General features: G+C 40.7%; 1 protein-coding gene across 1 annotated transcript in view; it reads right to left on the reverse strand.

Annotated features, from left to right (window-relative positions):
• Window positions 1–11,261, reverse strand: part of LOC118230580 (exostosin-1) — a 177,641-nt gene extending 166,380 nt beyond the window's left edge. The window contains exons 1-2 of the mRNA XM_035423707.1: window positions 9,642–11,261; window positions 8,034–9,116 (exon numbers count right to left, since the gene is read on the reverse strand). Coding sequence (XP_035279598.1) covers window positions 8,034–8,995 — 962 coding nt within the window. The 5' untranslated portion in view covers window positions 8,996–9,116; window positions 9,642–11,261. The remainder of the gene's footprint in view (window positions 1–8,033; window positions 9,117–9,641) is intronic.
• Between the last annotated feature and the right edge of the window lie 483 nt (window positions 11,262–11,744).

Genomic DNA, 11,744 nt, shown 5'->3' on the forward strand with positions numbered 1-11,744 from the left:
CAGTTGGAGAGAGTGGAGGATATATAGATACATATATATCTTTCACAAGGCTGCTTTCAGAAAAAAAGTCTTGGACACAAAATCTTATTTTTGCAATTAACCTGTAAGCAATTACCAAAAGTTTTGATTCAAGTTTCTGTCTGTTCACAGAAATAGCACTAAATAAAACATTTTTCCACAGACTAAATAAATAATAAAGTTCTTTCAATAATTGTCTGAAAGCAAATGCCATCAACATATTTGCCAGTATTCATAACTGAACCAGTGAAGGACTCTGAAGAAGAATAGACCTATTTTTCCTCAAAATGACAGCCTGCCAACTGTTTACAAGACTGCCTTGGGATGGTTTATTGTGTAAAATTTTAATAATTAAGGTCAATGAGCAATAAATCCATCAGAGGAAAAGCTGAGGATGCTTGGCTCATCTGTTCATATTGAAACTATATATACAGTTTTCTCTGCAAAGTACAATGTCACCATTTAAAACATTAACAAAGGAAGTGTGTGAATCCCCAGTATAATAAAGCCATGTATGGCTTTATGGTTTTTGTCTCTGACAGATGCTTTTTGAAACTTTCACCACCACCACGTTAATAACACTCCGGATAAATGTGTCTGCGGTTTTCCTAACCTCAGCAGACATACATACATCTTTATGAGGATTACTAATAATTGGGATGGATATCTCCTCACTTATCCCAAGAGCAAGAAAGACACGCCCAAAACACAGGTATGGTTAAAATAAAAAAAAAGAAACACCTTAATTTTGTACCAGCCATGTGTCATGGAGGTCCTAAAAGAGGAAGGTGCTGACACGCTCCGTTTCTCTTACGCGAGACGTTGGATTGGCTCAATAAATTAGGATTGACAGGGCGAATAAAACGGGCTTTTATTCCTCGAGGCGTCACTCTTCATAAACCCCCGCCGTTAAAATGATTGACCTACCAGGGAGCGCGATGCGCGGGGAGGCGTGCGCGTGTTTACACAGGGCTCTGCCCGTCCCGCGCGGGAATTTCGCCAAAAAAAAACGTCCAGGGGCCCCCGAACGGGTCCCGCCGTCACACTCCCGCCCAAACACTGAGCCATTGTGCTACCTGGACCTGCTGGGGCCACACGGAGGACGGGGGCCTGGGTGGGGGACGGCGGACGGGGGGCGGGGGACGGGGGACGGGGAGGGGAACTAGACAAACAGATCTACGTGACACCACCAGGCAACAGTTTCACTGAGAACTAACATGGGACAAAACCGTTCCAGGGTTTGGGGGCACGTCCTTTCCCATGATGCTTTGCACTCAGAGCACCTGAGACCATGGGGCCTGCAGTATCACCTCAGGGCCCTGCAAATGCACTGAGGCAACTGATTTGAGATGCAGACATGCTGTTCTAATCCAATCAGTTTCAACTTATCCAGTGGAATAATTGTTTCTTAACACATGTTACAGTATCACACTCAAGGAAAGGACATCGTAATTGGGGAAGTTCTTTCCTATCAGTTAACTCAAAATGGCAAATAGGGGGAAAAGAATCCCTGAAACCGACAGCTAAGCTAACCAATAAGCAGATGTAAGCCTAATCAAAGTACAGTATGATGAAAGAGATCAAGTTTATCAACAAGCTCAAATAGCTGGATTTACCAAGCCCATTAGATGACAGAACAACTCTAATTATAGAAACTTACTCATGCCGCCTCCGATTTTAGACCAACAACTTTCAGAACGACTTTCAAGATCGTACACTTGTTTGAACTGGGATATTAATAAAGTAACAAAAATGTATATTTTTATTAATTGGAGTGGTAAAATATAGATCTGACTACATTTTATGTATGGGCCGGATTGTAACTGAAAAAAATTAGAAAATTTTAGAAAAGCCCCCTAATGTGGAAGCATACCTGTGATTATGTCACAGTCTCTGCTCATTCTTCCCTCTGACCTGGAAACAGTAGGAGAATGTCAGATATGGAGTCAGGCTACCAAGACTGGACTACTGTATAAGGTAACCAGAACTGAAATCATTAAGCGCCAAAAGGCATACTTCAGATTGCATCGCTCTCCAAAATTCTTTTCTTCGCTCTTTAGCAGGAGGCCCTGCATGGCCTGAGGAATTTTGGCTTGGATTTCAGCTGTTTTGGCGCAAACAAATTCATGTCAGAAAATTGCACCTGATCTGCCTTGGTGGAATTCTTTGCACCGATCCACGTGACAACTAAAGCTGAGGCAGCACAGACTGCAGTCCAAAATTTATACCGCTGGACTGTCTTTGGAATATATTTGTGAAGGCAAATTACCAAACCTTAACTAATCACTGTCAGTGTCTCATCAAACTGAGGCTAAGGGATTCTTCCTTATCTCACTGTACAAAGACGATTCCCCCCACCCCCCCCCCCCCCCACCAAAAAAATAAATTATAAATCACAGAGCGTTCATAATTCTCAAAGCGAGCTTTTGAACTCTTACTGCGAACAATGGAGTTGGGTACAAGCAGCAACCTGTAAAGATTATGCTGTCCTGGAATACAAAAAAAAAAAAAAGAAAGAAATATTTATCTCCTTGGCGAGCATTTCTCAACAGACCTTTGCTTGTGAAGGGGGGCTTGTGTTTCCTCTCTCCCGAGTCAGAAAAAAAGGTTTGCTTCTCAGGTGCATCTCACCTCTGTGCACCATGCTGTTGGCAAGCACAGCAATCCCTTAGTGCTTTGAACAAAGAAAGGCTCCCACTTAGCCGGTCTCCAGCAACAGTGCGGGCAGTAAGAAAATGCTGCCACTACAAAGACACGCTAAGAACAGCTACAGGCCTAAAATACAGACTCTACGGTGCCGCGAAAAAGTATTTGCCCCCTTCCTGATTTCCTCCAATATTGCATGTTTGTCACACCGAATGATTTCAGATCTTTAGACAAAATCTAATATTAGACAAAGGGAAACGGAGTAAACATAAAACACATTTTTTTAATTATTACTTCGTTTATTGAATTAAAAAAGTAATGAAACACCCATATCACCACCTCTGCAGTATACCTTTTATATGTATATCGAAGTATATCTTTGTAGTGGCAGCATTTTCGTACTGCCCTCATGCTGATCCAGGATATGACATCACGTTTCCATAGGCGTACTCACAGTACTGTATGTGTTGAACAACGATCACATTGCAGCCAGTTTTGTATAAAAGAGTCAAGCTAATGATTTTGTTATGGTGGCCTATTCTCACAGGATCGTTGGTCATTGGCCTGAAATGTGAATGTTTTGGTAACCATCAGAAATTTTTAAAAGCCTGATATCATAAAGTGGTATCGTGAAGTGCACTCACAGAACTCAGTTATTTTCAAAGAGTTCAAATTTGTTTTCTATTTAGAATCAACCCTCAGAAGTCAATGTAAGATGCCAGATATTAAGAATCTGCAGTGTACTACATTCAATTTCTGCCGTGGATGCAATCAAGCTGCATTTCTCGATATTATTCATCTCACAGGGACACGATTATTCATGTAACTTGCTAATGATCCAGCGTCGAGAATTGTTCCGCACTTTTGTGCCTCGATGCAGGCCTCGTCAATAACAACACATAATTCAGAGGGCCTTTTCACAGAAATTACACACCTCTGTGAGTGAAACTATTCATTTCAACTCCATACACACCACAGGGAGAAAGCATTTGATGAAAACTCAGCAAGTGGCGTTTATTCAAAGGGTAAGTTAGGTGCAGTACTGGCAGAAACCAGAATTTGAATTTGTACACAAGTGTCATACATAGGCCATTTTAGCTAGTGTTGGTAAATAATGATTTGCCATTCAAATCTCCATTTATTTATGTTCTACAAAATTCCATCTCATTGATCTGTTCATGAATATATCTCCCTTTGGGGACCTAGCCTCAGTCTCTGTGGGGAATCCCTCTCAAACTACACACTGGGTGTCCCGAATGGAGATGCAGAAGTGTGTATCTTCATACGTCTGCACAATGCTGATTTTCTGTACAAGATATAAACTGATGAGGAAACTGTGCTGTTGAGCATCGATTTAAAATGACAAGAAAATAATTATTTTTGTGATGTAAATAATGTTCATTTACAAACGCATCTGTTGATACAACAGTTTTTTTATTTTGCTTTATATGTGATGCACATATTTAGCATTTTGGTCAAATCATGTATTTCAAGTATGATAGTGGAACAGATTAACTCTGAAGTGCCTCTCAATCCTTACAACATGACAATATTGAAACATGTAGTTCCTGGAACAAACCCATATACAGTACAGTATGTGCGGTGATGTTTTTAACACCTTATGACTTTTCTCTCCTCAGCTGTGAAGTCCAAAAATAATTTCAATGTATATGTCATTCTCAACCAACAGAAAGTGGGCACATACTGTACAAACACACTAAGAACTCATTTACCTCAAATCCATATTGCAGCAGTCAATACAAATCAGAATTCATTCTTATCTGAGAAGAGGAAAAAAACTCTTTCACTTACTGAAAGAAAAATCTCTAAGTCAAAAACATTTTTTACATTTAATATTTCATGAGCTCTGGGGTTAAGTATAAAATCTCTGCTTTCAGGATCAATGTCTTCCACCACATAAAGATTTAATTGAACAAGTAGAATGAAAAACAAATTGCATATTAGAGAAAGTCCACCAATGCAACTGGAAAATCCATTCCACATATCACTTAACTAAATAGGTCTTTACCTTTTAAATATTGATGTTAAAGTGCCTTGAATAACCAATCAGTTAAGCTGGTTCTGGAACAAATTTAAAAAGATCATTTTGCAGGGGAAGTCAATGAAACATAATGAGAAAATATCATGAAAGTGTGTATTTGCTTTTCTATGTTAGTAGTCAAATAACGATAGAAATAAAGTTTGTGCTGACATAATTGTGCTCATTGTGCCTCGTTGGGATAATGCATTAATTATTGTCCTTTTTTAATTTTGTTAAATTTTTAAGCAACTGGTTAAAGCGAAACTGTCACTCTGTATAGTTTGGTCTGACCATGTACTTGTATATCAGCAAAGACATGGCTCTCTAAAGTGAGTGTAAACTGTACGGTACAATAAACAAATATTGACCTGCGTTATGTGACGTAGCTTGAAAAAAATTTTGATGGAGAAAAAAGAAGTGGCATTTCACTTCAAGAAAACACTCTGTAAGTCTGCAGAATTCTGAATGCAGGCTAAGTGACTGTACAGTCCCAGTATAAACACACTGTCTACACATACATTAGCAGCACATGAATAAATAATGACACTGGTGGTTATTTACAACTGCTGAGTGTTCTCTTTTAAAGAGATTCACTCTGGTGTTTTCTTAATTATCATTATTTCAGCCCTGTGAATGCCCTAATTACTATTGTAAAGCCGACAGGTCATCAGAAACTTGTATAAATATTTAAAATATCCATCCGCGAGCACAAAATCTGCTTGGCCCAACTGAAGAAATACATATAAAAACTGAAATAATATCACAAACTCCAGAAAGTGAACCGTCCCTTTAAATAATGGGTAACCGTAACAACCTTGGAACACTGATCATTTCAACGCAACAGGTTTGGGAAACTAATCTTTCTCAATTAGGGTACAGCGCTGCAATTCAGTATAATGGGTATCACTGACACGTTGGTTGTTTGCCAACAGCTCTTCCTGGCAAAGAGGAAACGGACAACAATGGAGGTGCAGAGGATACACGGCTCTCCGCAGTTGGGGAACCATCTAAAAATCAATCCGAGCTGAAGACCTTTCAGTGTCACTCACGACTCCTGTTTAATCAATGTACAGTTGCAGGGCGCCATACAGAGGTTTGGACCGGCTAGGACGCGACCAGGATGACGAGTCGATTCATCCAGCGTGCATTCCCGGCCGATAATCAAGGCCTCCCTGGTCTGTCTGGTTCTGGAGCCTTGGAAACAGCCTTCTCGATGTAGAAACTAATTAAGGCACAGCACAACTGTTCCCCTTTATGACATGTGGAGAAGAAGCCCAACAGTGAGGAATTCTAATTTGAGTCTATCAATACGTCTTATCAGCGGGGTGTCTATTTCCTCAGGCAACACATAAACAAATGTGACTGTTTTGTAAAGTCAAAGACGTGTGCTTTAATGACTTCCATATGAATTAAGAGTGAAATCACCCCTACACAGCAAAAATAAAAACCGTCATGTCTGATCACTGACTTAATAGATCTGTCCATAGCTGAGGGAAAGGAGGATGTTTGCACGCCCTACTCTAAACTTTCGTCATTCATTAGTCAGTGAGGAAATGATCTTCTCCTTCTATACTATCGTTTCATATAATACACACCATTTATTTACCATCCATGTCTTCTGAAATCACCACCAACTGTAACAATGCTTATGCAATTGTTAGAGCCAATGTTCACACAGCTTTTGACAAATCATTCGACAGTATACTGTGAGACAACGATTACAAAAACGAAACGGCGACACTATTGTTTTTCTTCGCTTTGTATTGTTCCACTGTGAGTACAGCTTTCATTAAAGATTTCTCAGGAGCTCGAGCAAGGTACACCGTTTTAATCTAACATCCTGGAAGGGTCGCGTTTTGGTCTACCCAAGGGGAGGTATTTTCCCAGTCGTTGTTATTGAAGTTCATAAATATGGTTTCTGGAGCATAGCCGCAATAGCAAGAATAACCTCTGAAAGCAGGGCATGTTTTCTTCTTTTCTTTCTTTCTTTTTTTTAACCACCTGTATGACATTCATATGGAATAATGGCAGACACAGAGAAAAATGTCAGGGAATTTAGTTCAAAATATAAGAACAAAGAAAGAAGAAGAAAAAGCAGCCACACAAAATAAATATCAGCTCTCCAATACAATGGAAGCCAGTGAGTCTCAGGTGGTTTCAGGTTAATGAGGCCAGTTTAAACCATCATATGGTTCCACTGGGCTTACTGGTGCACACAAGTCTCTGGTCTCATTCAGTACAAAAAGTCAGCATAGTAGCTTCGGAACTGCAACCAGTCAAAAGGTGGAGTCAACAATGTCTATATGACAAACAGAAATTGACTTATCAAGATGGAGTATGGTGAATTTTTTGAAACAAAATTGCTGCTCCCCACCTGCAGGTAAGACACTCAGTGAAAAAGAGCAATACAACCGTGAACTTCAAATTCAGAGAAACTTGGCTCGCACGTTCGAAGTGTCAGCTTTGGAAATATTCAAGGTAGTGCTCGCTGCCCTCTTTTTGCCTTCAACTGACAAACGCCTTTCATTTCTGAGGCATTGGCAGTGCACTGCTTTGCAGAGGGTGATACACTGATCTCTCAAGTGTTTTGTCACAGCACTTTTACTGAACATTATGAGCAAAGGAACATGGTTTGACTGTATAGGTGTAGTCCTATGATAGCACTAAAGTTCCATACTCCAAAAACAGAATCCCTGTCAGCCAAATAAATGTTACAAGACTCCAATCTGAATTAATTTGTCAAGCTGTTGGTTTATCATATTTTAAAAATAATTATGGACTGAAATATTGGATATTTCCCTCATTGCTTTTACCCTGAAGGCAACAAATAGTTTTGGCATGACCTTTGCAAAAATCAACATCACTATGTGTTACTATGTGTTACAATTTTAGAAATAAAAGTATAGTGGAGGTACATTTTTGTTCTTTAAGGAACACATTTCCCAAATGCATCATGAAAAATAAAATGTTCTGTTTGGTTACTAATAAGTACATTTTACAAGCACAAAAAGTTCAAACAAATTGTGTTTTGCTGGCTAGCCAATTTTATGTACCTATAGGGTACCACCACAGAGAGAAGCTTTTGTACCCTTTTAGGCACTTTTTAGTATCTTTTTTTTCCTGAGAGTGCAGGAAACAATGAGCTTTCACCTTTAGTACTCATGGAAAAAGGCAGAACAGTGCTTCTATGTAGCATATATACTGAGCAGCAAGCTAATTGTGTGCTTGCATCTCTCAAAAACATACAACACATAAAAGCAGCCATCATTTAAAGAGCAATATCAGATTTTGAACCAGCAACATGAGGGATATAAAATGTATCACCTACTTTGAGTATTCTTCATTGTCCCTGTCACATCTTGCGTCCTTATGCTTTTCCCAGTCTTTCCCATGCTTGCAGGTGGTTAACAGAATTATATCTTCCCCATTGTGAACATGATATAAAGCATTTCTGGTTTCAGAACCGATACCGGTGAGGTATCTCTTCCCTTTGAAAACCAGTAAATATTTCCGAGACGGTGGGACATTGTTGAGCGTCAAATGACCCTTGTCCCCTCCTTTCTGGGGGTGATCTTTCGAAAACAACGGAATGGACACATCAAAGTTAGGCCGGAAATTATCCACATCGATGCTGGCTTTGGCCAAGATCGCCTGCCCGATATCAAAGCCCAGATCCTCTGTGTAATCTGGCCAAGTGCCTGAGTAGAGGTTGAAAATAAGGTGGTTCCTCCCGTCGTTCCACAGAGGAAGGCTTTGTATTTTGGTCTTGACGTTGTGAATGTACTGAATGGAAAGCTGATCCCGGTCCAGCGTGTCGATGCTCAGCACGAACAGGCACGCCTCGCCAGGGTCGGCGGTGTGGAAGCGGGACTCTTCGATAGCCGCCAGGATCTTCTGGTAGCTCTCGGAGATCGTGTCGCCCTTCGGCAGGGGGTAGACGTAGACCTTGAAGCCCCGCTGGCAGAGGCTGAGGTCGAAGCACGTCTCCATCCGGCACCTCCTGCTCTTGTAGATGTTGTTCCGCACCTCCCGCCTCTCCCGGGGGGAGACGTGCTGATGGTGGAGGTGCGGTTCGTCCTCCTCCTGTTCGCCGCCATCCAGGTAGGTGTTAAACGAGTCCGTCCACTCGGGCCAGCCCTGTCTCAGCGCGATTTGGCTCTGGGAAACCCTGTAGAGGTGCTCGTGTTGGTTCTGGTGGTGGAACTCCCCGATATGCAGTCCCCACAGGTAGACAAGCAGAAGAAGACAGGCTCCTAGAGACACAAGCAGGTACCTCTTCTTGGCCTGCATGTGGACAGTGGGGGCTGATGGTGATGGGAACAGAGGCAGGAGAAGGAGAAGGTGGGGGGTCCACTTTCAACCCAGGAGGCTGACTCTCATCCCAAATTTTGCATGCTGGTGGTTTTAGTGGCTGTGTGGCACAAAAACAGGAACTGTTCAATTAATGTTAACTTATACTCTGAATAATTCATGATCATTGTTCTCGACGCAATCTTTTTTTCTATGGGAAAGTTTTCAAGTAGTGAATACTTTTGATTTACATAGAGCATTAGGCTAATGACAAGCTATGGTATTCCTCACATTATCTATGGGTTTAATTAAACATACAATGTAAAATAAATCGATACTAATGGATTTAATTCAAGAAACTCAATAGTGATTTTTCACGATATGTCCAGTTTATAGGCTCAAGATTTTTCTATATGTTATTTTATCTTTTATCTGCTATTTTGAAAGCACCTTTCAAAATAGCACAAGAACAAAGTGTAAAAATACTAACATGTACAATGCGGACATTTCTGGTTGAATACAGTCAATAAAAACAATCATGGATGAAAATAAATTTTGGTAGTGATAAGACGTCAAGCATTTTCTGACATGCGGTGGGTTATCACAGTAGTACAATTTTTTGAATATGAAAGCATGACACTCATACCTGCTTCACAAGAGACTTGTCGATCTCGCACCTTCGGGAGGACGAATAAAGATGATTTGTCCTCAAACGACTTTACTATTGCTCAACATTATGTTATGTAGCATCATTCATTTTACATATCAGTTACTTTTTGTCGACAATTTGTTTATTTCAAGATATCATTTTCAGCAGTTGGCGTCTTCGGAACTAAATAAACCTGAAAAGAAACAGAATAACAGCAAAACAACTTCCGTCGGTACAAACGCCTATTCCATTGAACGAGTACTGCAACAGTTTGTAGAGACGACAAAACTACTTGCATCATTTGACTCCATCGTTTCTAAGACATCACGTATTCCTAATGAAATATCTTGATTCGTTTGCATGTTCCCTTTTCTCTTGTCATTGATTCTGGTTGTAAAGGCTCACTGGAAACCGAAATTTGTTTTAAATTCATACTTCTGTAACCTTGACTTGCGCTCTTTGCGGTACATCCGAGCGCAGGAAATCACTTTCCAGAAGAGAATACACATGACACAACTTTACAGTTATTCAGTTCCATATTAAGTGCTTTCGTTTACTTGCAGAGCTTTCAGGAATTTCCTTTTAAACAGAGCAGCAGACCATTTCCATATGCGGTCACAATAGTTTTATCCAACACAGTCGTGCGTACAAATCAACCAATGCCTCGTACATTAACGTGCACTGGTGCGTTGTCCTGTTCTCAATAAGTTTGGTTTTCTTTTCAATAATCACACTTCTATGTATATGCCATTATGTGTTAAAGTTCCAGGGAAAATAACTCATAGCCTACGGTGTACGGTCACCGCATACATCCGATACAGGGAGAATTAACCACTTGGCACTTCGACTTCCACGAGTCATATCCCAACCTTTGCATACCACAGCTGTTTTACTTCCGCGCGCTGTTTTATAGTATCGTCTTCGTTATAGTCATTTCCTTCAACCGGTCACAGTCCTTCCGTGTATTCCATTAAATTGGTAGATACGTAACACCTGCTTGTTTATAGTTCCGAAACACGCATAGCCTACGTGTAATTAATTAGGGTTAGACTCAGTTAGATCTCTTTTTGTTTCAATATTGCACTTACACAAAAGAGCGTTTAAGCTGACAGCTTTGCAAATCCATCTCATTTGGCAAACACAGCACGTGTTTGCAGAGTGCTTTTTATCTCGTCCCGAGGCTCACGTGTAAAAAGCTGTCAAACGTAAAACGGTGGGCTAACGTTGTTGTGGACACTTGTCTCCAGTAGCACGAGTCCTTCAAAACAAAACGAGCCTCTCAGTTCGGACATGCGCTACATTCCGTTTTCACAAAATATGGCAAACGGCTATCCAGCCAGTCTGTCCAACACATGCAACTGAGAAGAGTATCGCACTATACAGACAGTTGCTCAGTCTCCACAGTGAGTAATCCTGAGGAGTTTGTGGTTCCTTCCAGCATCCCTCTCTTCCTCTCATCCAAAGCACCATGCGATGAACCTCCCACCTCGAAAAGCTGCGCCTCCGACCGCGGTTATTGGTAGAACGCACTCCGTGAGTCATGGAAATGGACGGAGGATGCGTCGGTCATTTCGGGAGGCGTAGACGGCGGCTGCGGCTGTTCGGCGGAAAGGCATGCAAGTGAAAGTTTGTGGTCGGCAATGACGTGGACAACGACGCTCATTTATTTGCATCATTTTAAAACATTGCATTAATTGTGTGACGAACAAGAAACAAGCGGTGGTTTATGAGATTGCATTTTGACGGAAGGGTTTTTTCCCCCAGCATTTCGAAGTAACATTGTCTATGCAATGCGCTTGCAATTTCGAACTTAGGCTCTTTTCTATACATTTCCTTGTAGTTTGAGTTGCAGTTTGTTTTTGTGTATCTGTGAATGGTAAATGCTATTTATTCATTAAGCCTAAACAAAGTTGTTTTAAATAAAAGCATTGAGGCATGCTGGATGTTGTTGCTGTACGTGTAGCCTATTAGATTGAAAACTGATATTACCAAATGCCTTTGAGGTCCGCTGGAATCCAGAGACTGTGTTGGTCTTTAAAAACAGGCTGCATATCAAAGGTAAGCATTGTAGAATTAATTATGAAGTTATTATTTGATCAA

This window comes from Anguilla anguilla, chromosome 6 (assembly GCF_013347855.1).
Source record: "Anguilla anguilla isolate fAngAng1 chromosome 6, fAngAng1.pri, whole genome shotgun sequence".
NCBI lineage: Eukaryota > Metazoa > Chordata > Actinopteri > Anguilliformes > Anguillidae > Anguilla > Anguilla anguilla.